Source organism: Phyllostomus discolor, chromosome 10, assembly GCF_004126475.2.
Source record: "Phyllostomus discolor isolate MPI-MPIP mPhyDis1 chromosome 10, mPhyDis1.pri.v3, whole genome shotgun sequence".
Lineage (NCBI taxonomy): Eukaryota > Metazoa > Chordata > Mammalia > Chiroptera > Phyllostomidae > Phyllostomus > Phyllostomus discolor.
In genome coordinates, this window is record NC_040912.2 from 50,098,078 (window position 1) to 50,123,618 (window position 25,541).

Consider the following 25,541-nt stretch of genomic DNA (forward strand, 5'->3'; position numbering starts at 1 on the left):
TGGCATTCACTCAGCTCACTTATTGGGTAGGCCAGAAGTGCCAGAAAAGTTAAAATCCCTGGGAGCAGCCCTCAACCAATGACTGGGCAGTTGATGGATGTATTTTGGGGACAACTCTGAAGTGCTCTCTATGCTGTCTCCTAGAGGCCGCCAGTCTCCCTGAGTCCTAATTGCCCATCTACTCATTAGTGCATCTGGAATGATTTTCATGCCTTTTCCACCCCCAACTGATGCTTCTTTGGATAATCTCTCAAGCAAACTCATTGCACCTGTAAGACAATGCTTGTCTGTGAGTCTGCTTCTACTTGTCAAATAAAACAGTGACCAATTAGATATTGGGATAAGGGGAGGAGTTGAGAATGGTTATAAATTTTTTACTATGTATGATTGGCTTTTTGTAGGTATCATTTATGTTTTAGATATAATTGAAACTGAGGTGCCAGCAGGACAACCCAGTTAGACTCAGGAGAGAAGGAAAGCCTGGAGATAAGGAACTAGGAGTTATCAGTATATATAGGCAGGTGCTAAAGCCATGAAAATGATTATGATGGCCAACATGCTATGTTCAGAGGAAAGAACAGGGAGAATGAATATTGGATGACAAGTAGCAGTCTCTGTAACAAAACTAAATATCATTCGTGTCTTCTTCCCTAAAACTGAGGTAAGGTGTAATTTTGAACTAGTGTTTAAATCCACAGAGCCCAGCACAGTGCCTGGGCAATAACCTTTCAAGAAATGTAGAATTACGTTTTATCCACACTGAAAGGACAAAGCCAGCCCCACTTGCTATTGTGGCATCATTTGTCTAGCAGGCCTATGACCTTGTTAAACATAACCGCCATTTCACTCTTCTGAGCCTGTTCTGAGGACTGGAAATGACTGGAAAGCAAGAACAGAACTAACCACTTATGCCCTATAATCTGTAGGTGAACGATAACATTGGAACATACTGCAGCCTTGTGTTACAACGCCTCAACAGCCTGGGGACCCCACGACAGCAACTTCCCCACCCTTTTTTAATCTAATTATAATCCAATAAAAACGCAAAGCCCCACTCCTCAATGCTGGGGTATCTGTCCACACCATGCCCCTCTCCTTTCTTGGTAAATAAAAAGTTTATGCTTGCACTTTCTTTCCTTTGTGAATTCTTTCACAGACTCCGTCACTGACCACCTTAACACACACTATATACACCGTATTTTGCAGTGTATAATGCTCACCAGCGTTTTGCACACATTATGGTACCCATGGTATGTAATCGTTATGATGTATAATATGCAGCCTTATTTTTCCTTCAAAATTTTGGGCCAAAAGTGCGCATTAAACATGGCAAAATAGTATAGTTATTGCAAAGAAAGAACCAGACCTTAGATTTTTTTGCTTAATCTTGAATACAATGTTTTTCTTATGAAAACCTAAAATCTCATCTACCACCCCACCCATTCTTATTTACTCTACTAGGGAGGTGTGTTGTCCAACTGAGAAGTTAGAAGACAGTGTGTTGTCTACATATTGCCAGTTAGCCTACTTAGAGCAAGATGCTGGTGGTGCCAGTCTGTGGCCCCATCCCTTACACGGCATTTGATATGGGGAGGGGAGGGGAGGAGGGCTGTAAAGTAGTAGTTAAAACCAAAGGCTTTGACCTCAAAGCTGCAGTCATCTTTCCCTTGTGAGACCACCGGGATATAGTCGTAATGTGTTATATTGTTGTAAAGATGAAATGAGGTAATGCCTGGAAAGTGCTGAAATTCTTCGGCCTAACCCAATCAAGATCTTGTCAAGCTTTACTGTCTGCAGCGTGCATTAAACGAAGAATACTCTCGTTTATTTCGTCTTCCCAGTGGATAGCACTGAAATTCCAGGTACTTTTTTACCATCACCACTCCCCTGCCAAATTATCCCGCAATTCCCTGCTGTCAAAAAGCACTATGCTCTTTACGACAGTGTACGACACTGAGCTTCAAAGGAACGACTTTCCCGGTGGGTCCGGACAGCCCGGGCCAATCACTCTGCTTCCGACCCGTGACGACAGCTGCTCTCGTGCATGCGCAGGGTTGGGAGACCTTGGCGAGGTGGTGGAAGCTTGGCGGAGGTGAAAGCTTTGGCGGAAAGGAAAGACCAGCGGCAAAATGCAGAGCTGGAGTCGTGTATGTTGTTCCTTGGCAAAGGTGAGGGCGAGTAGGTGGGGTCGTGCTGAGCCAGAGGCACAGAGACCCGCTGACAGGGTTCGGGACGCAGCCTAACTGATGGGAGTGGGAGAGGCCGATGGCCTGAGTGGGACTGTCCGCGGTCCCGCCCGTGAACCGGCTCTGCCCAGGCCGCAGAGTGGAGGTTGGGACTCGGGTTCCGGAGAGGGCCCTTCGGTTTCAGGGCGGCCAGCTGTCACACACACTCCACCCCACTCCCAGGTCAGGGCCGTGGGGCGTGCGGACGCATAGAGGCCTCTGCACCCTTGCAGGCTAAAGAAATTGCTCTTGTCCGGTCTGGCCTGGCTCTTCAAACCTATCCGTTCCTAATTTCTGTCCCTGCCTAACTTTATGCTGTGGGCAGGTGACCTTGGGGCCACTGCTTGAAAGACCCAAACCCAGTCAGCCCCAACAGGTAGCCCTAGGAATTCCTCAAAGCCCCTTCGGTGTTTGCCGCTTTAAGCTAATCTCCCTTCATCTCTCTTTTCATCTGCGTACCAAATATAGCCAAATTGTATATATATGTGGGATCGTGGCTGAGTACTACGTTGCCGGAGACCCTAAAGACAATAACGCGTGAAACTTTGTTTTCGAAGATGAGTATCCTGCGTTCCTGAAATTTGATGTGACATTGCTGGAAGCCATACATTTAGTGATGGCCAGAGCTCAGTCTCAGGACTCACATTTAGTCTGCGCCTCCTTGGTCTACCTTCCTGACCACGGGTGCAAGAATTGCCTTGGAATAGAGAACATTACTAGATCACTGTAGGTTTTGTCACTGCCTCCGTTTCCTGATGTGGTCGGTGTATTTGCTTTGTTTTTTTTGTACCTCACTGTTCTAGGAAATAGTAGCTATCCATATTCAAAGATTGTGTGAATATTATTGTGCAGTTTGTAAAGCTGCAGTAGCTCTTGAATATGAATATATTAGAACATTTTCCTAAATTACTGTCTAATTTTCTGTTCCTAGTTGATAATTCAGGAACCTCTTCATAGATTTTACATGGTAGATTTGACTTAAACAATAATTAGAAGAAAGGATTGTCATAATGTAGATTAATCAGATGCTTAGGTTAAAACTTTATTTTTAGGTTAAAACTTATTATTTGTAAAATAAAATAAACTTTTATTTTAGGTTAAAACTTGAGTTAAGAACTTTATTTTTGGCATTAAAATGACCCCTGGCACCAACAATTAGCCATGCTTTCTGAAAATTTAATAAAAATTAGCACCATCAAATAACGTTTTTTATTAGGGTAAACATGAGATGTTTGACTATAAGAAAAAGATAATATGGTAAGCTGAGGTTGAAAAGTTTAAATAATTGCTGTTATCGAAGAGGAGAAATGGATGTGTAACTTCTGGGTGGCAACTGAAAGTGCATCGATAATTAGTGCTTGATACATTTGCCCCAAATCACATGGGACCTTAAGTAATTTTTTGTTTATATAATAGGAGCATTTACTGTTTTTCTTCCAGAGAGGCCATTTCAGTCGAATATCTCATGGCATACAGGGAGTTTCTGCAGTGCCTCTAAGAACTTATGCAGATCAACCAAGTAAGTACCTAGTGAAACAGTTTCCCCTCAAAATTGTTCATGTATTTATTCACTTAAATGTTAATTGAAAACCTAGTGTGTTCTAGGTAATGAACAAGGCGAAGTCCTGTTCTTATGGAACTTCTAGTCTGGTTCCATAAAAGACAAATAATACACAAGTACCACATAAATATTTTGGGTTGTGATGGAAAATTAAAGCAGGTAATTGGAAGGAAAATCAATTATTTTAGATAAGGTGGCAGAGCTTTTCTAAGTAGATATGTCTGACAAGTGCCTCAGTGAAGTGAGGGAGTGAGAAGGTGATTTCAGGCAAAGGGGAACATTAGTAAGAAGGATCTGAGGTGAGAATTCGATTGTGAGGTTTAAGGAATTGTAAAAGGCCGGTGTAGCTGGGCAGAGACCTGTAGAATGTAAATCAGAGATCAGATGATGGAGGATTTGTAAGCCAGGCCAAGGGTTTGGATTTTACTCCAAGTGTGATGGGAAATCACCGAAGGATTTTGATCAGGAGGGTGATTTTATATATTAACATTTAAAAGTTCATTCTACCTGTTGGTCAGTTTGTGTTGGTGGTTTAACACTGCATAGAATGGTGAGACGGCGTTTTTCAAATCCTGAATGAAAGTCTTGATGGGCTTATCAAATCACATTTTAAAAAGTAGAAGGATGTGCCTGAAAGGGAGCTGTGGATTGTGGGTTTTTCTTAAATTTTTTTATGCCTTTGAAGTTTACATGAAGGATATGTGTTTTATTTTTAAAAGTATTTAAAACAGAAAGTTAATGGGGTTGTAGTAAGGTATATTGGCCTCCAAGTACCAATGATATTGATTATCTGAAATTATCTTTTCTGACATATACTAGAATCACCCATGTAATTACAAGTAAAGTTACATGTCATGTCTTACAGCTTCATTGTACCAACCATTAGCTGGGGGAAACTGTGACCATCAGTCTCCCTGTATTCTGTGAAATAATTTTATTCTGTATACTTAACTGTTGTCAATCTGTCATCATTCTGGAGATTTTATTCCTAGAAGAAAAAGTAGGGGGAGGATTCTGTCACTTGTAACCAGCAGTGAGCGATTTATACTAGCTTTTAACAGATCAAGAAATCCTTAAAAAATGCTAACTTAATGGTAAGGAAATAAGTTGGACCATTGTACCCTTTGCCCCCTTTTTTTCTTTTCACTTTTATTTAGATACAATTGCCATACACCCTTTGTCTATTTTAAGTGGGAATGTTATTTATTCTGCACTTACACAACAGTAGAAATGTTAGATACTCACTTCCAAAGCATGCAGTTAAAAACTTCATGGCTGATTCTGCACTCTTGAAATTATTCAACAAAGATTGTCTAGTGCCTTCTATCTACCAGGCAGTTTGCAGCAGGAACTTAGATTTTAATGGAATGAGGGTAGCTGAGCCCTCATGAACCAAACAGTTTAGTGATCCCTCGACATTGAGTAAATTACAAGTTCCTTAATACTTGTGTAGATGTAGTATGTAAAGTTCGATTGGATATAGTAGCAAAAGTTTTTGCTTACATATTTATATTAATCTGAGGTATTTATTTAATGGCCAGGACTGTGACTCTTTTTTAGTACTTAAAATGGCACAGTAGGTACTCAGTACATATTTATTCATTATTTCAACAAATCAGACTATCTATCTACTCTGTGCTAGTTGTTTGGGCTAGTTGCTAGGATACAGCAATGAACAAGACAGACAAGGTGCAGCTTTTATGGAATTCATAGTCCATTTGTGGAAGACAACTATCCAACCAATAATTAATTGTAATTATAATAAGGACTCCACAGGCTAAGCATAGGGAACTATGAAATCTACCTATAGATTGGGAATGTTCACAGAATTCTTTCCTAAGGAAATGATTTCAATATCTGAAAAGAGAGTGATAGGGTGTGGGAAGAGGTGTTCCAGGAAGAAGGTACAGCATGTTGGAATATTTTGAGTGAGGAAGGAGCATAGCATGTGAAAAGAGCCACTGTGGCTGAAATCTGTTGAAGACTGTGAATTGACTCTCCAAGTTAGGAAAGACCCTAACTCTTTATTTTAAGGGTAGTTGGAAAGTCACTGAAGTGTTTTATGCAGGGGTATAATATGCTTAGATTTGTTTTTAAAGATTATTCTGGTTGCAGATGGGAATGTTTATGTAATTCTTTTTCTTTCTTTCATTAGACTGTAAGAACCAGGGCTATTACATTTAAAGGTAGTCCAAGAGCTTAGAGTAGTGCTGGTAATGTGAAATGCATGCTGACAGGATTTATCTCTAAGTAGATGGAAAGAATGTACATAGGTAGGTAAGTGCAATTCTGTGGGCATAAGCTAACAGTAATTCACTGTTGTTGAAGCTTAAACTGCATGGTATTAGTAGATAAGCAGAATGTGGTGGGAGATGAGACTGGAGAAATAGTTACTGAAGAGATTTTGATGCTGTATTTACGAACTTGGATTTTATCCAAGAGATGAGAACCAATGAAAAGTAGGGGAATAAGGTCCAAATTGGGTTTTAGCAGGGAGTAACACTGGTATAGCAGTGTGTAGGGTGTTTTGGAGAGTGGGAATGAGACTGATGGTTCCAAGACTAAGGTGGATCTGAGAAGGGAAGAAATATTTATTGAGTGCCTAATAGGCACCTGGCATCCTCCCAGGGTCTTGACATGCATTATCTCTGACCTCACAACCCTGAGATGTACGTATTAACTGTCACTATTAATCCCTGTATTACATCGAAGCCCAGAGAGATTAAATAATTTGCCCAAGAAAATAAGAGGTGGTAGGCCTCATCTTTGAACTCAGGTTGTATTACTTCAAACCCTTTTTTCTTTTACTGTATTTCTCCTTCCTTATGGACTAGGTGGTTATAGGGTTATGATCAGAAAATCAAGTATTAGAATTCAAGATTTCAGAAGCAGAGCAGTTTCAGGGGGTGACAAGTATATGGAAGAAGGTCACTAAAATAAACTGAAGATTAAGGACATTGATAACTTAAAAACAGCAACCCTTCCTCTGCAATAAAACAAGTAAACCTAATGAAGTAGCTTTATACTCATTTAGTGAATCTGGTAATTAATGATTATGGTCTTATGACATCTCTTCATATTCCTGTTTTCTTTTTAAAAACAATTTTCTTTTGATTTGTCTACATTTTGATATGTGCCTATTTCCCCTTTGATATGTGCCTGTTTTCCCTAACTATAATGAAACGTTATTGAAGGTAGTGATGTTTTTCACATAGAGTAGGCATTTATAAATATTTATTGATTTCATTCTGAAAATGAAGGAGGTGCTTGTCATTTTAGTTTGAGTTCCTGATTACCTAGGAAAATAAGGGGTTATCTGAATGTTTGGGAAGGCATGAGAACATATGGTATAGGCTTTAGAATCTAAAGAACTTAGTTTGAATCTTGGCTGGATCATTTGCTAGTTGTGCAACTTTATGCAAGTTAGTTACTCTCAGCCTTGTTTTCTCCCTGGTAAATGGAGGTAATAATTATGTAATAGAGATAATAATGAGGCTTAAGTATGACAGCGTGAAGCATTTAGCTCACTGCCTGACACACAGTAAATTACCCAACATGGCAGATATTATTGCAGACTGACTTCTTAATATACCTCTTATAATTTGTTGATGATTACAGTTTATTTATAACCTGACACCTTTATTTCAGTGTAGCCTTAATAATATAGTATCTTTATTTTTCTCAGTGATATAAGTAACATTTGTATAATAATTGTAGGGCACTTTTTCCTGCTTTTTCTCTTTCAGTTCATTTTATGGCATTAACTGCCATGTTTCTAAAGTCCGTCACCTCTCATTTTACCATTTTTTGAAGTATCAATCTAATAGCTTTCTTCTGGTATTTCACTGCCACCTGAAATGCAGCTTGCTGTCTAGCTGTCTGCCATTTTTGCTGACTTAATCGTTTTTTCCTCCTTCTATCAATTTGTATATCCTTTCCAGTTTTTCTTTTTTTCTTTAAAATTTGGTGCTAATTTTATAAAATTTTCCATCAAATATTCCTTAATGTATTTCATTTAACTACTTTGTTATATCCCTATTTTAAAAACTATATATTAGAACTAAGCTGAGAAATATTTCTTGACAAGATAAGTCAGAATCATGTATTGTAAATTGGTACAGCTGAGAGCTAGCTGGTTTGTTTTTCCCAAAATTTTGTTACGAAAAATTGCAAACGTTAGAAAAGTAGAAATTTTACTCTACTTACATTGTCACATGTGCCCATAGATTTATCCATCAGTACATCTTGTTTTTTGGTGTGTTTCAAAGTAAATTTCAGATATCAGTATAATTCACCTAAATACTGGTTTATTCTTGAAGTTTTGTCACTGGATCATACCCTCCTGTATTCTCAGCTTACAAATCTTTAGATAAAGACTTTTCTGTTTGCCATTCATTTTTTGCGTGCCCAAGTACTCTAGTAGTATTCTGGTGGAATGTTTCATCTTTAGTAAGAAGTGAACTGTTTTGAGTTTTTGGTATTTTTTGTAGTTAAAATTCTGCCCTGGCCAGGTAGCCCAGTAGGTTAGAGCGTTTGTCTTGATAACGCCACACTGATGGTTCAATCTCTGGTCAGGGCACATACAAGAAGCAACCAATGAATTTGTAAATAAGTAGAACAACAAATAGATGTGTTTTTTTTCTCTCTCTCACCCCCTCCCTCTTTCCCTCTCTCCCTCCTCCATCCCTCCCTCCCCCCTTCCCTCTCTCTTCCTCTCTTTCTCTAAAGTCAATAAATGAAAAATCAAAAAGAAAAACCCTAGTAAATTGGGAAATAAAACTCTAGTTTTTTTTTAGCTTTTGTATGTTTAAGTTTTATATAAACCTATATATTATAGTTAGAAAAGCTGTTAAAAGTACAGCAAAGAAACCTGTTTTTGTAGCTTTTACTTACATTACTGTGAAATTAAAAATTAGAACCCAAATTAAGGGATATTGTTTAGGTCATCGTTTGGTTGAAGATTTGAAAATATGGAAAGGAAGAAGTAAAAATGTCATTATTTATAGATGACATGATGCTCTGTATAGAGAACCCCAAAGATTCTACCAAAAAACTACTATAAGTGATAAATGAATTCAGTGAAGTAGTAGGATACATAATAAATATTCAGAAATCAATTGCTTTTTTATATACCAAGAATGAACTATTAGGGAAACCAAGAAGGCAGTCTCATTCACAATTGCTTCAAAAAGAATAAAATACCTAGGAATAAATTTAACCAAGCACGTAAAAGACCTGTACTCAGAATTATAAGACACTGAAGAAAGAAATTGAAGAAGATACAAATAAGTAGAAGGTTATACCATGTTTATGGATAGTAACAATTAACATCATTAAAATGTCCACACTACCCAAAACTGTCTATAGATTCAACACAATTCCTATCAAGATACTAATGGTGTATTTCACAGAACTGAAAAAATATTCCAAAAATTTGTGTGGAACCATAAAAGACCCCGAATAGCCACAGTAATCTTGAGAAAGAAAAACAAAGTTGGAGGAATCATGCTACCTGATACCAAACTATAGTACAAGGCCATACCAATCAAAACAACATGGTACGGGCCCCAAAACAGGTATAGATCAATGGAACAATATAGAAAGCCAGAAATTAACCCATGCCTTTATGGTCAATTAATATTTTACAAAGGAGGCAAAAACATAAAATGGAGCAAAGGTAGTCTATTCAATAAATGGAGATGGGAAAATTGGACAGATAGAAACATGCAAAAAAATGAAACTAGACCACTTTCTTACATTATACATACTAATAAACTCAAATGGATTAAAGACTTAAATGCTAGACTTGAAATGATAAAAATCTTGCACATTTCTTGTAGCCATATTTTTTCTGATATATCTCCTTGGGCAAGGGAAACAAGAAAAAAAATGACTAGAACTATATCAAACTAAAGTGTTTTGGCACAGCAAATGAAACTTGCAACAAAATGAAGACAACACATTGAATGGGAAAACATATTCGCCAATGATAACATCTGATAAAGAGTTAACATCCAAAATGTATAAAGAACTTATGAAACTCACACCAACCCCCCCCCCACAAACAATCCAATTAAAAAAATGAGCAAAGGACCTGAGTAGACACTTCTCCAAAGAAGACATAAGATGGCCAATGGACATGTGAAAAGATACTCCATGTCACTAACCATCAGATAAATATTAATGCAATATCACCTCATACTGGTCAGAATGGCTATCATCAGTAAATCAACAAACAACAAGCCACTGCGGAAAGCAGTATGCAGTTACCTCAAATTAGATATGGAACTGCCTTATAACCCAGCGATACCACTTCTAGGAATATATCTGAAGAAACTTGAAACACTAACTTGAAAGAATATATGCATGCCTATGTTCATTGCAATGTTGTTTACAATAGGCAAGATTTGGAAGCAACCCAAATATCCACCAGTAAATGAGTGGATAAAAAAAGCTGTGGTACATTTACACATTGGAATACTAGTTGGCCATAAAAAAGAAGGAACTTTTATCCTTTGTATGGTAAGCATAAGACTGCATGGATGGACCTGGAGAACATTATGCTAAGTGAAATAAGACAGAAAAGGACAAATACCATGTAATTTCACTCATGTGGAATCTAATGAACAAACTGAGCTAATGAAATTGGAACAGACTTATAGATAGAGAACAGACTGACCACTGTCAGAGGGATGGGGGTTAAGGGAGGCCGCTGGTTGCAGGGGCTGGGTGAAAAAGGTGAAGCAAAAAAAACAAACACCATAGACACAGACAACAGTGAAGTGATTATCAGTGGGAAAGGGGGGTGAAGGGAGGTAGAAGAGGGTATAGAGGGAATAAATGGTGATGGAAGGAGGCTTGACTTGGTGAACACATACAAACTACAGGTGATACAGAATTGTACACCTGAAACCTATATAATTATATTAACCAATGTCACCTCACTATAAAAAGGAAAAAAAATTTGAAAATAGAAATACACATTATTATACATTTAATTCTGAACATGACTTAGTGAACCAAGTAGTGTGGTTAAAAAGCACAAATGAATCAGTAAAAATAGAAACAATACTTTTTTTTAATGTATTGGACTAGCTGTATTTTGTTCTTGTATTAAGTAGTTCTAATTATCACCGATATAACGAAGGAGAATCACTGCTTTTTATTTATTCAGTGGAAAGATTCATAAATTTTTGTGGATAATTGGGTTCAATAACTTCTTAGTTATCTTCCCGTACAGTTCCATTTCTGTTCAAGGCCAGCAAAGGTTTTTTTTGTTGTTGTTGAATAATAATAGCACTCCCATCCCCTCAGGGTTGTGTGTTTTGTGGGGGATAGGATGATAAGAATTTAAATTGCTATTTTTTTATGTCAGAATATAGCTACTATGTAGGGAATACTTATGTATCTTCCAGGTACTATACCAAGCTGTTTTACATTCACTTTTTTATTCTGTATTACAACCCTGGGAGGTAGATATTTTGTGGTCTTTATTTTGCAGATAAAGAAACTGAAGGTGAAGCTGATTTAATTACTCACCTAAGGTCGGATAGCTAATAAAGCTTGATTATTGCTCTTGGGGATTTTAGTTTTATGGTAGTTTAAATCGAGGAAAGGAATATGACTATATTGATTAATGGAAAAAACCCTGGAAGTAGAGACAAAAAGCTTAGTTTGTCTCTGCTAGTTGCTTGCCACATGACCTTGGGCAAATTAATTGACTTCGCTGAACCTGTGTCTCTTATCTGTGACATGTTAGATATATGCCATTCTTACCTTTCTCATAGGAAGGTCTGAGAATTAAACATCATAATATGTGAAAGTGTATTATAAAGTGTTAAAAACTGCTAAATGGTACTGTAATTGGGTTGTAAGGACAGTAGAGGGGAATGAGAAGGGACACTCTCCTAAATTATAAAAGTTGGATTGAGGAGAATGGGAATAATTGGAATCATTTTGTACATTTTTATTGTGATTATTATATTCCTAAGGGTGCTACTCAGAGTTAATTCTTAATTTTTTGTGTTTATATGATAAATATCGAGAATAGTTAATTGAATGTTCTGGTTAGCCTATTATCTTAAACTCTATAAAGTTTATCAGTATTAAAATAATGTTTAAAACATACTTGCCATGTGTTATAGGGAAGCTGATTCTCCTCCCCCTGATATCTCAGAAGTTAAGGACCTGAAAGAGATAATCACTCTTTAAGTTTATTCACCTTACTAAGTTATTACTTTATTTAAGGCAATGTTGTTATTTCTAGATTACAGAAAAATTAAGTGACTTGGTTTTACAGCTAATAAGTGTCAGAGCTGAGATTGAAAGCCAGGTATGTCAGATTTGATAGCTCAGGTTCTTTCCTTTGTATAGATGTATGTATTCCAGTGTTACCAAATTCCTGTCCATTATCAGTAAATAAAATCGTATGGAATTTAGCATGGTTGGTAGATACACAATTCAGTAGTATTTCCATATCCCACAGTGAACAAATGGAAAATGAAATATAAAAATCTGTGCCATTTTCAGTTATATCAGGGAAACTAAGTACCTAGGAATAAAATAGTAGCTTTTTTTTTTTTTGTGGAATGAACTGTTTTTGGTCAGTATTGAACAATTTACTGTTTTATATCAATTTGCTTTTGTTGTAGTTGATGCTGATGTGACAGTGGTGGGTTCTGGTCCTGGAGGGTATGTCGCTGCTATTAAAGCTGCTCAGTTAGGCTTCAAGGTAAGGGTGAGACTAAAACTGGGTTTTTATTTGGGGAGAGTTGATCGTATTCACAAAATACTTGGCAGGTAGATAATGTAAATAATTTCTTAATCCTATACATTCTATTTAATCCTGAGACTAATGAAGAGGGGGTTCATTAGTATTTTCATGAAATGGAAAGAGAAGTCCATTTTTTCCTTTCCTCCAATGCTTTTCATTTTGGCTTCTAAACATACTTTGAAAGATAGAGTAATAGAGCTGAAAGCATGTATTTGCTAATGCTAAACAAAAATATCTCTTAGAGTAAGTCACTTTTGGTGGGTTAGCTTGAGTTTTTTATTCAAACAATAGATTATAATGGACTATGTTTTATTCTAAAAAACACAGCTTGAATAGCTTTTTTGTAGAGGAAGGAAGGCATTATGGGCATTTTAGTGAACTGAAGCATGGCAGCTTATATGCAGTTAAATAATGTTTTCTTTGGTTGTAGACAGTCTGCATCGAGAAAAATGAAACACTTGGTGGAACATGCTTGAATGTTGGTTGTATTCCTTCCAAGGTGAGCATACATTTTTATACCATGAACAGGTTTCTTTCTTTGGCCACCAACTAGAAAGATATATTGAGACTGGAATATTAGACTAATAACAGTTATTAAAAAATAACACCTGGACGATTAAAAAACATGGTTTCCATTTGTAAAACTTAGAGAGCTGTCACCAGTCAGCCATACATTCCTGAAAGAGCTTCCTTGTCTGAGAACACCTAGCATTTCCATTCAGCCAGCCTCTGGTGTTACATTTTTTCCCCCTTTCCTTTACCATTAAAATAGATAATAGTAAATTCTTTTAGGGACTTTATGTATTTAGTAAGCATGACTGCCTTTTGCACCTGCCACCCTGAAATGTGTACTTAATACCTTTGCTTTTAAAGAAAATAAAGATGTTTTGTTTTTTCATTCTTATTTGTTAAACATTTTAATGTCATTATTGTTTGTCTTAGATTAATTACAGAAATTGTGTTGGTGTGGTCATATGTACTGTTATTCTGTGTACAGACTGTCATTTTCTAAGTGTGGATTGCATATAGTCTGCATTTGAAAATTAATAGTCTTGTCTTATTTTAGGCATTATTAAATAACTCTCATTATTACCACATGGCCCATGGAAAAGATTTTGCATCTAGGGGAATTGAAAGTAAGTATACTTTTCATATTTAGCGATATTACCGGCCATGCTTAACTTGACTTTTCTGGCTAAAGATGTGTGTCTGATACGTGTGTAATAAATATTTAGTGAGGGAAGAGTAGGAAGAAGATATTAAAAATATAAAGAGATTTATTTAAGAAAGGCGGCTTAATCCAGATTTACACCATGACATCTTCTGTTCCTTTGTCAGCTTTTGCATGAAGTCTGTGTATGTGTAGTCAGTTTTAATTTTCCTTAAATCTGTAAATCACTGGGTTGGCCACTGGATTCCTAAGTGCTATGGGCAGATGAAGGAAGGAAGGCCTACCTGAGTTGTTAGCAGTGGAAAGAACAGAGGAGAGAGGGAGGGATGTAGTATAGTGGAAAAGGACATTTGTTAACATTTTAATTTGGTTTGTCTGGTCTTCTGACATTCTTTTTGGGTGGTTATTTCATTCTTTCTCTCTAATGATTGTTGTTGACAATTACATCCAGAAAAGTAGTCTGTTCTAGAAACAGCTTTGACACACATGGGAAGGCTGTTTTTATTCTTCATTTGTTTCTTTGTAGCAGTTGGTTTCTGAAAGAATGAGCTATAATGTAGGCAGTGCTTTGAGCACAGAGGTGATGTGTATACACTAAAGCAAGTACTGGATTAAACTAAATGAAGAGTGGAATGAAAGCCTATTTTCCTTACCTACTAAGGAAAGAAGAGACAGTGTTAGTCAAGAGACATGCATTGTAGGCACAGGTTCATGTTCTAGCTCTGTGACCTTAGGTATACCAAATCTCTCAGGATCTTTGCTTTCTTACCTCTTAAGGTGTTTTTGATTTCATGAGCTGATTTCTAAGATATCCTTCTAAAGTTCTGTGAGTTGAGTTTATCTTATATTGTTGCTTCAGAGTTCTCTTCTGAGTTAAATGAGCGATTAAACTCTTAAGCTTCTGTATTTGAAGTTTTCTCTGTGTGTATTTTTACTAGTTTTTATTTCATGAAATTTAGCATTTTCTTTGTATTTAAAACTTCAGGTGATGATTTACTTTGCCATGTATGTTTAATTCTCTTCTAGACTTATGATCATCATAAGGTGTTTGGAGAATATGGTGTCACATTGGGATATCATGTTTTATTTTGGACTGCATTTTTCCCTAAGGTGGATTTTTTTATAGTGATTGATAGGATATGTTACTGATATGATGCTGTTGGCCTTTTACCAGCTAGGATTATTGTAACAGTTATTAAATTTAAAAATGTTAATACTGCCTTTTATATAGTTCTGTAAGCATTAGGCTGAAATTTTCCAGACCTTGATTAGTGAAAAATGTCATACATTGCTTTAAGAATTTAGCTAAGTACTAAAGATTTATTTAACAAATTACAGTGTCTGAAGTTCGCTTGAATTTAGAGAAGATGATGGAGCAGAAGAGTAGTGCAGTAAAAGCTTTAACAGGTGGAATTGCCCACTTATTCAAACAGAATAAGGTCAGTGTGTTTAATGTTCATATTTTTGCTTTATTTCATATACACATTAAACATTGCTTTATGCTGATAGAGCTATGCCATTAGAACTTGGCTGCTGGGGGATAGTTACTTAATTTAAGTATGCTAACCTGGAGTAGATTTCCCTGACATACATAACAAATGTCTTGCTGCTCCATGTATAATATTACCAAGTAAGGAAGCATTTTGTGTTGGATAAATTATTTAATAGAGTAATTTTTTGCTGTTAACCATGTTTGTCAGAAAATTTATTTTAAACTTGTGAATTTCTATATTTTATAAAGGTTGTCCATGTAAATGGATATGGAAAGATAACTGGCAAAAATCAGGTCACTGCTACGAAAGCTGATGGCAGCACTCAAGTTATTGATACAAAGAATATTCTTATAGCTACAGGTTCAGAAGTTACTCCTTTTCCTGGGATCACGGTATTTGTGCTTTTCACAATTGTCAAAACCTTCCTTCAGAAGTATTGGGCTGGCCAAAAAGTCCTTTAATGTTTTTTCCAGATGATGGCTCTGGTAGTGCTTAGTTGTCTTTAACTTCATTTGAAACAATATTGTTAGATTGTATTGTGACATCTGTCATACTAGTGTGTGTTTTTAAAAATTATCAAAATTGGTGAATTTTTGTGTAGCCATTTTAATATTGAAGATAGAAGGAAATAAGCAGCATTTTTGGTGTATTATGTTTTATTATTTCCATAAAGGTAAAAATGCAAATGCAACTGATGCACAAAAAAAGATTTCTGCAGTGTATGGAGAAGGTGCTGTGACTCATCAAACATGTCAAAAGTGGTTTGTGAAGATTCTACTACTGACATTCTGCTACTGTCAGTTTGGTACTACTGACATTTTCACTAAATAATTCTTTATAAGACAGCTGTAGGGCTGTCTTATGCATTGGAAGATGTTTAGCCGCACTTTGACCTCTACCCACTAGATGCCAATAGTGGGAGATGGCTGACATACTCAGAATATCCAGATCAATAAAGTTATTGGTGAAAATGAAAAATGTGTCTTTTATTTTACGGGGAAAAAGTAACGAGCTTTTTGACCAACCCAATACATATTATAAACTACTTTATTGATGTGATTTATGAACTTTGAGAGCTTTCTTACTAAAATACTGTATGGTGACAGTCATTCAACTTTGGGAAGTTGCCTGTCTTTATTCTCTAATGATTTTGACCAGAAATACAACACCTTACATTAAGATGTATTTCAATTTAATATGAAGTTTAAATTGAGCATTTTGTTTTGATATGCTGAAAGATAAAATTTTAGGTATTTTAATTTTTAATTGAGTATATGGACAGAAGTCATAGATACCTCAAAACAAATAAATGACTTAGTATTTTTAGTGATTGTACTGAATGAAATACTAGTTTGTAAATCAGTAGGTTTTTAAAAATAATTTTGATTGTATCCTTTTTATTTAATAGATTGATGAAGACACGATAGTGTCATCTACAGGTGCTTTATCTTTAAAAAAAGTTCCAGAAAAGATGGTTGTCATTGGTGCAGGAGTAATAGGTGTAGAATTGGTAAGTGATGTCTTTTCTGTCTCTTATTAAGTCCTTGGGGTTGGAAGTGACATAATGATCCTCTGTTTGACTATTTGTATAATATTGCATGCAGAGCAGCATTGGGTTTTCCTTAAATACTTCTAATAGTAAAGAGTTTTCAAGATATATATGTAATCATCAGGTAATAGAACATTCTCTTTCATTTTGAAATTTGTTTCCCTGTATCTTCCACCTTTCCTGTTCCCTAGAACTTGAGTAATTTTAAAAATTTTTTTGACAGCCCTTTATCCTTTCAGAAGGCAGCTCTCATTCTAAGCAAATTGCATTTCAGATAAAGACTATGACTTATATGATCTGGCTTCTCCCTTCCTTGCCATCCTCATCTCGTTCCCTCTAACTTACATATTAGAACTGTCAAACTATTTGCAGTTCTTTGAATCATGCCATTTCATACATTCTCTCTGCCTTGTTCTTCCTTCTTGTCCATCTGCCAACTTTGCTGTATTTCCAGTGACCTCTTCCCTCAATTTCAGTTCTCTTTTCCCAGGGCAGTTTTACCTTACAATCACCAAGAATTGCTCTACTTCTAAAATGACAAATTTAGACACTTGATTCTCTAACCATAAATTCCTTTCTTCTCTTATTCAGTTATTTGTATTAAACAGGCTTTTTAACTTTATCAGGTTTTCTGGTCCGTAGATCCCTCTTTGTTTTTACTGTCTTCCCTTTCCTGTCTTGACTGCTTTCCAGTTCAGTTTAGATTCCATAGTCCATCCCTTCAACTGTTGTCTTATAGGGGTTCTTTGCCTTGCTGTCATATGTGCTTGACAAAACTCTTGGTCCTGCCTTCTTCATGCTGTATCCAGGCTGTTGACTATACCAGGAGAAAAACACACCCTGCAGATTAACGCCTATATCAATTCTTGGTCATAAATCTCAACAAAAATCTCAACCTCTTGACAGTCCCATTATTACCCTACTTGGCACACTCTCCTGGTGTCTATAGTGACTGTTTCATTTCCCATTTGTCTCTAACCTCTGTCAGTACATACTGTCTTCCCCTGCCTGCAGATGACCTTGTCTGCTAACTATCACAATAAAGAGAAACCATGAGATAAAAACTACCTCAGTTTGATGCCCCAGGTTTGAAAATGTTTTTACCTGTTGTCATGCCCACTCCCTTGATCTTCTCTTCTGTAACGGTAGAAATGCTATTTTCCCTAAGATGGAGCCCTTCACCTCTGCTTAGTATTGAATTGTCTCCTGCCCTCTCAGGATCTCAGCTTTGTGATTTTTATTTTTTCCTTTTTTTTTAAATTCTTGAAACCCTCCCCTGCTTTTGCTTACTTCTCATTTGTTTTTTTTTTTTTTAATCTTCCCTTGAGGGAACGTTTATTGAATTTTTTGAGAGAGGGAGAGGGAGACAGAGAAACATCGTTGTAAGAGAGAAACATTGATTGATTGCCTCCCATATTGCCCCCACCCAGGGATTGAACCTGCATCATTTTTGGTGTACAGGATGACACTCCAGCCAGCTGAGCCACCTGGCCAGGGCTCTTCTCATTTACATTTAAGCAAGCATCTCTGGGCATCCATGTGCTATTCATACATGTTCATATGCATTTGCACTCAGAGACACAAGCTGTGTGCACATAAATAAGCCTTCTGTTGATCCCACATCCTCCTTCAGTTATTCCCTTTCACCTTCTTTTCGCAACCAAACTTCTTTGAAAGGGTAGACCAGCTGTATTGCACCAACTCCCACTCACTCCTTAGCCAGTGGCTTCTTGTGCCATCAAATTGCATTTGAACAGGACATGAGTGGATCTCTTACTTAGTCCAGTGAACTGTTTTCTTTACTGCTTTATTTGGTAGCAGTCAGCACTGCTGATTTTCTTGGTTTTGAAACTCTTCTCTGATTGCATACTCTGTTGATTTTCTCTCTCCCTTTGGGCTGACTTCTATATTTTCTGTGTACGTTTCCCTTTCTTGGCCTTCCCTTGAATTGTTAGTATTACCCTAGATTCTGTCTCAGTATTCTATCCCATACCCTTTTTCTTGTCTTTCTACAGAGTATTTTCTTCACTCCTATCTCAGTTACCTAAGGACTTACAAATATTTGCAGCCTAGTTCTTCTTCTTTGCCTCTAAACTTTATATCTGAATGCCTACCAGCATCGCTTTATTTGTAGGTCTCTTTGGTCCTCATTTCTGTAAACATATAATTTAACCTTTGCCTCTCCCTCCTCTGTCCTTCGTCCCAAAGCAAACAAAACCAAATCTATTCTGGGACTTCTGGCAATATGGAGGCATAGGTAGATACACTTTGTTTCCTCGCACAACCAAAAGAAGGACAACAACAAATTTAAAAACAAAAAATAACCAGACTGCCAGAAAATCAAACTGTATGGAAGTCTGACAAACAAAGAGTTAAAGAAGAAACATTCATTCAGACTGGTAGGGTGGAGAGGATACAGCAAGGTTGCCGCTGGGTAATGGGCGGGCAGGTAAGATGGTGGCTGGTGGACCAGGTGGTCCCACATTTGTGTGCAGATAAACCAGACAGAACAACTGGGGAGTGAGACACCACGCAACCCAGGGTTCCAGTGTGGGGAAATAAAGCCTCAAGACATCTGACTGTAAAATCTTGTGGGGGTAGTGGCAGCAGGAGAAACTCCCAGCATCACAGGAGAGTTTGTTAGAGACCCACAGGGTCCTAGAATGCACACAAAACCACCCACCCGGGAATCAGTACCAGAAGGGCCCAATTTCCTTGTGGGTAGCAGGGGAAATGACTGAAAGCCAGCTGAAAGCTGAGCAAGTGGCATTGTTCCCTCTCTGATTCCTCCCCCTATACAGCACCACAGCTCAGTGATGTGGGTTGCCCTGCCCTGGTGAATACCTAAGGCTCTGCCCCTTAGAACATAACAGACACACCAAGACAAGAAAATATTGCCCAAATGAAAGAACAGATCAAAGCTCCAAAAATAGAACTAAGTGATAAAGAGATAGCCAGCCTATGAGATGCATAGTTCAAAACACTGGTAATCAGGATGCTCACAGAAATGGTTGAGTATGGTCACAAAATGGAGGAAAAAGTTAAGGCTATGCAAAGTGAAATGAAAAGGAATGTACAGGGAACCAACAATGATGGGAAGGAAACTGGGACTCAGATCAACAATTTGGAGCAGAAGGAAGAAATAAACATTCAACCAGAGCAGGATAAAGAAACAAGAATCCAAAAAAATGAGGAAAGGCTTAGGAACCTCTGGGACAACTTGAAGTGTTCCAGCAACTGAATCATAGGGGTGCCAGGAGGAGAAGAGGAAGAGCAAGAAATGGAAAAGCTATTAAAAAAAAATATGGAAGAGTACTTTCCCAATGTGGCAAAGGAAATAGACTTCTAGGAAGTCCAAGTAGCTCAGAGAGTCCCAAAGAAGTTGAACCCAAGGAAGCACACACCAAGGCACATCATAATTACATTATCCAAGATTAAAGATAAGGGGAGAATCTTAAAAGCAGCAAGAGAAAAGGAGAGAGTTACCTACAAAGGAGTTCCCATAAGACTATCAGCTGATTTCTCAAAAGAAACCTTGCAGGTGAGAAAGGTCTGGCAAGAAGTATTCAGTCATGATAAGGAAGGACCTACATCCTAGATTACTCTATCCTGCAAAGCTATCATTTAGAATGGAAGGGCAGATAAAATGCTCCCCAAATAAGCTCAAGTTAAAGGAGTTCATCATCACCAAGCCCTTATATGAAATGCTAAAGGGACTTATCTAACAAAAAGAAGATGATCAAAAATATGAACAGTAAAATGACAACAAACTGCACTATCAACAACTGAACCTAAAAAGAACAAAGACAAACACTAAGGAAACAACTGGAACAGGAACAGATTCACAGAAATGGAGATCACATGGAGGTTTATTAGTAGAGAGGGGGTGGGGAGAGAATGGGGGAAAGGCAAAGGTAATAAAGCATAAATGGTAGGTACAAAATAGACAGGGGGAAGTTAAGAATAGTATAGGAAATGGAGAAGCCAAAGAGCTTATATGTATGACCCATGGACATAAACTAAAGGGGGAAATGCGAGTGGGAGGGTGATGCAGGGCAGAGGGAAATAAAGCGGGGTAAATGGGCCAACTGCGTTAGCATAATTAATAAAATATATTAAAAAGAAAACCAAAACCTATTTTTGCATAACATTTCCCATCTTAGGGAGTGAGTGGTACTGCCATCCATCTAGAGGTCTGAGCAAGAAGTTTGGGAATTATGTGTGTTCTCCCATGCCTTCATGATCTGGATTGAGCCGGTTACCAGCTCCTAATGTGATACTACTTGATAGAGGTCTCATGAGTATGTCCTATTTTCATATACCTACTTAGCTCTGTGTTCAGGCCAGCATCATGTCTTGCCCTAGGTCTCTCTGGCTTCTTTTATCTTTTTCTAATCTATGTTGCCCATAGTGGCTGGAGTGATCTTTTTACAACAAAAGTAGTCACGTCCCTTTCCTGCAAAAACCTTTCAGTGACTCACTGTAGCTGTTAGGATAAATCCAAACTCTTTAGTGTCAGTTAAAGGTCAGCATGATGTAGCACTGGATCAGATCTCCAGCCTCTTTGCTAGCCCTTCTCCCTCTCAAACTAGGTTTTAGGTGTATTGAAATATTGATTCCTGAATAAGCTGTGCTTTGTATGATCTGTGGGCTTTCCTACCATTTGGAATATTTCTTCCCTCTAGTCTCTGCACTCTAATGAGTCCTTCCCTGATTATTCTAGATGCCCTTAGGTACTCTTGCTGAGTGTTCCATCACACCTTGTACTTCTCATTAGAGTATTATCCCACTTTCTTGGTATTACTTGTTCACTTGTCTCTCTTTCATAAAATCTTAAACTTCATGGGGACAGACATCATGATTGTTTCATTTACTGTGCCTTTAGCATCTAGCATAGTGGCTGACATATAATAAGTACTCACATATTAGCTTTTTTTGTTACCACTCAAAAAGCATTTGTTAATATAATAACTTTCAATACTCAGTTTAGAAGATACCTTTTTGGTGAAAATTTCTTTGTTTTAGAAAAGCCCAAGTCTTTCATTTTTTGAGACAGTAATATAAAGTGTCTATATCTTTTTACCATCTAATAACACTATATTGCATTATTTGTTTATGTCTGTCCCACAGAACCATAAACTCCTTGAAGGCAGGTACTCAGTTATCCATACTTGGATCTCCACTGCTTTTGTTTGTACTTCTTACTAGGTCCTATAGATACCAAATCCATTATTTTGTCATCAGCCTTTTGATCCAGTCTGGTCTGTCTGGATCACTTGTAAATGGTGTTTAAAACTAAGCATAATCTGGATTTTAGAGAGAACATCTTTTGGTATGTGTAATATACCTTTTCTGATGTAATCCTTTAAGATCAGTGTATTTATTTATTTATTTTTAAGCACATAGTGGACTTGCAGTCAGATGAAAACCTTACACATCCTTTGCTTGAGGAACTCTGACTTTTTTAAAACCTAAATAAAGGACTTGGAACCTATAATTTCTCTTCAATTTAATCTACTTCACTTGTACCTATTATTTCAATCTATTTTCTTGACTCTATCATTCTTACACTTAACCTGCTTTTTCTTGCTTTGTGTTATTCATAAATTTGGGAAGCATGTTCTCCGAAGACATGTGCATATTTTCTAGTGACTGGTAATGTTCAGCATCTTTTTATGTACTTATCTGCTGTCTTTATATGTTCTTTGCAAAAGTGCCAATGTAAATATTTTGACTGTTTTTAATTGAGTTTTTTAAATTTTGTTACTGAGTTTTGAGACTTTTGTAATCTGAATGTAAATCCTTTATCACATAGATTTTTTGCAAATAATTTTTCCCAATTTGTGGCTTCTTTTTGTGTGTTCTTTTTTGTTTTTAAATTTATTCATGGGGGTGACATTGGTTGATAATATTATATAAATGTCTGGTGTTCAATTTTATAACACAACATCTGTACACCCCACTGTGTGCCCACCACCCGTAATCTTGTCTCCTTTTGTCACTACATTTGGCCCCCTTTGCTTTTTTTTAATCCCTTCCTCCCCCTGAAAATCAGTTGCCCATATATGTGTGGGTTTATTTCTTCTCCATTGGTCTGTGTGTCTGCTTTTTTTTTTTTTTTTTTTGCCATACCATAGTGTTTTGATTATTGTAGTTTGGTAGTGTACTGTGAAGTCAGGGAGTGTGATACCTCTGGCTTTGTCCTTTTTTCTCAGGATTGCCTTGGCTGTTTGGGCTCTTTCATGGTTCCATACAAATTTGATGACTTGTTCTATTTCTGTGATAGATGCCATTGGGATTTTGATGGGGATTGTATTAAATCTGCATATCATGTTAGGTAGTATAGCCTTAATAACATTATTTCTTACAGTCTGTGAATATGAGGTGTCTTGCCATTTCTTTGTGTCTTCAGTTTCTTTCAAAAGTGTGTTACAGTTTTCAGTTCCAAGTCCTTCACTTCCTTTGTAAGTTTATTCTGAGGTAATTTATCCTTTTTGTTGCAATTGTAAATGGGATTCTTTTCTTCATTTCTTTTTCTGATATTTCATTGTTAGTGTATAGGAGTGTGACAGATTTTTGTATATTGATTTTGTATCTTGCCACTCTGTTTATTGTTTCTAATAGTGTGTTGGTGGCATTTTTAGGGTTTTCTATATATGTAATCGTGTCATTTGCAAATAGTGACAGTTTTACTTCTTCATTTCCTATTTGGATACCTTTTATTTCTTGACTTCCAGTATTCTGTTGAAAACCAGTGGTGAGAGTGGTCATTCTTGTCTTGCTCTTGGTCTTAGAGGAAAAGCTTTCAGATTTCACCAGTGAGTATATAACCTGTGGGTTTATCATATATAGCTTTATTATGTTGAGGTATTTTCCTTCTGTGCACATTTCATTATGTGTTTTAATCATAAGTAGATGCTGAATTTTGTCAAAGCTTTTCTTCATCTCTTGGTATGATCATATGATTTTTATCTTTTATTTTGTTAATGTAGTGTATTACATTGACTTAGGTGTGTTGATCCATCTTTGCATCTCTTTTAATGTATTGTATTTGATTTGCTAGTATTTGGTTTAGGATTTTTGCATCTCTGTTCATCAGAGATATATTGATTTTTTGTTGTTGTTGATGTTCTTTTCTGGTTTTGATATCAGGGGAATGTTAGCCTTCTACAATGAGTTAGGAAGTATTCCTTGATCAATTTTTGGAAAAGTTTGGCAAGTATAGGTAGGTATTAAAGCTTTGAATGTTTGGTAGAATTCACCAGTGAAACTATCTGGTTTTGGACTTTTGTTTTTGGGGAGGTTTTTGTTTGTTATTTCAATTTTCTTACTAGTGATTGGTTTGTTTAGATTTCCACTTGTTCGTGGCTCAGTCTAGGAAGGTTATGTATTTCTAGAACTTGTTCATTTCTTCTAGGTTGTTGAATTTTGTGGTGTATAGCTTTTAATAGTAATCTTGTATAATCCTTTATATTTCTGTTGTGTTGATTATAATTTCTGATTTTATTTGAGTCTTTTCTCTTTTTCCTTAGTAGGTCTAGCCAGAAGTTTGTCAGTTTTATTTGTCTATTCAGAGAAACAGCTCTTTGTTTCATTAATTTTTTTCTGTTGTCTTTTTTGTTCCCTATTTACTTCCACTCTGATTTTTATTATTTTCTTCCTTCTACTGACCTTGGGCTTTATTCGTTGTTCTTTTTTTAGTTCTTTAAGGTGAAATGTTAGGTGGTTTGAGATTTTTCTTGTTTTTTGAGGTAGGCCTGTCATGCTGTTTGCTTCCCCTTTAGTGCTGCTTTTACTGCCTCCTCTAAGCTTTGGTGTGTTGTGAATTTCATTTGTCTCCGTATCTTTTTATTTCTTCTTTGACCCAGTCATTCAGTGGCATGTTGTTTAATATCCACATATTGTGGTTTTCTCAGCTTTCTTCTCGTAGTTAATTTCCAGTTTAATAATGTTGTGGTTGGAATATATGCTTAGTATGATTTTAGTCTTAAATTTATTGAGATCAGTTTTGTGCCCCACTGCTCCATGTTCACTTGAGAAGAATGTCTAGTCCTAAGTACAGCTACACCTGCTTTTCTCTGGATGCCTTTTGCTTGGAGTTTAATCTTTTACTTCTTTACTTTGAGCCTATGTTTGTCTTTGCAGCTGAGAAGGTCTCCTGAAAACAGTGTATAGCTGGGTTTGCTTTTTAATCCATTCACTACTTTGCCTTTTGGAAGGCCGCCCCACCATTATAGCACCAACACTATTCTGTGCCTTTTGATTGTTGAGTTCAGTACATTTAATTCAGAGTGATTATTGATGCATGAGAAGTTATCAAAACCATTTTATCTTTTATTTTCTAGTTGCTCTCTATCTCCATTTTTTTAAGAACACATATTTTATCTTTAAAATGAAAATACCTTTAATATTTTTCTTTTTAATCATTTTTTTAATGTTCAAATACACTTGCCCCCATGTTCCCACCACCACTTTCCCCAACCCCACTCACCCCCACCTCCCACCCTCAGTCCTATCCCCCTTTGGCTTTGTCCGTAGGTCCTTTATACATGTTCCTTGATGACCCGTTTTCTTCTTTCCTCTGTTATTTCCCTCCCTCCTCCCCTCTGGTTACTGTGAGTTTGTTCTTAATTTCAATGTCTCTGCTTATATTTCACTTGGTTTTGTTTATTTGTTTTGTTAGATTCCATGTATAGGTGAGTTCATATGGTATTTGTCTTTTCACTGCCTTGCTTACTTCACTTAGCATAATGCTTTCCACTTCCATCC

At 36.7% G+C, this 25,541-nt stretch overlaps 1 protein-coding gene across 1 annotated transcript in view; it reads left to right on the top strand.

Annotated features, from left to right (window-relative positions):
• Positions 1-2,024: 2,024 nt before the first annotated feature.
• DLD (dihydrolipoamide dehydrogenase) overlaps positions 2,025-25,541 on the top strand; it is a 33,246-nt gene continuing 9,729 nt past the window's right edge. The window contains exons 1-8 of the mRNA XM_028525559.2: positions 2,025-2,168; positions 3,666-3,744; positions 12,438-12,517; positions 12,990-13,058; positions 13,626-13,695; positions 15,069-15,169; positions 15,472-15,615; positions 16,632-16,733. Of these exons, the coding sequence (XP_028381360.1) occupies positions 2,130-2,168; positions 3,666-3,744; positions 12,438-12,517; positions 12,990-13,058; positions 13,626-13,695; positions 15,069-15,169; positions 15,472-15,615; positions 16,632-16,733 (684 nt within the window). The 5' untranslated portion in view covers positions 2,025-2,129. The remainder of the gene's footprint in view (positions 2,169-3,665; positions 3,745-12,437; positions 12,518-12,989; positions 13,059-13,625; positions 13,696-15,068; positions 15,170-15,471; positions 15,616-16,631; positions 16,734-25,541) is intronic.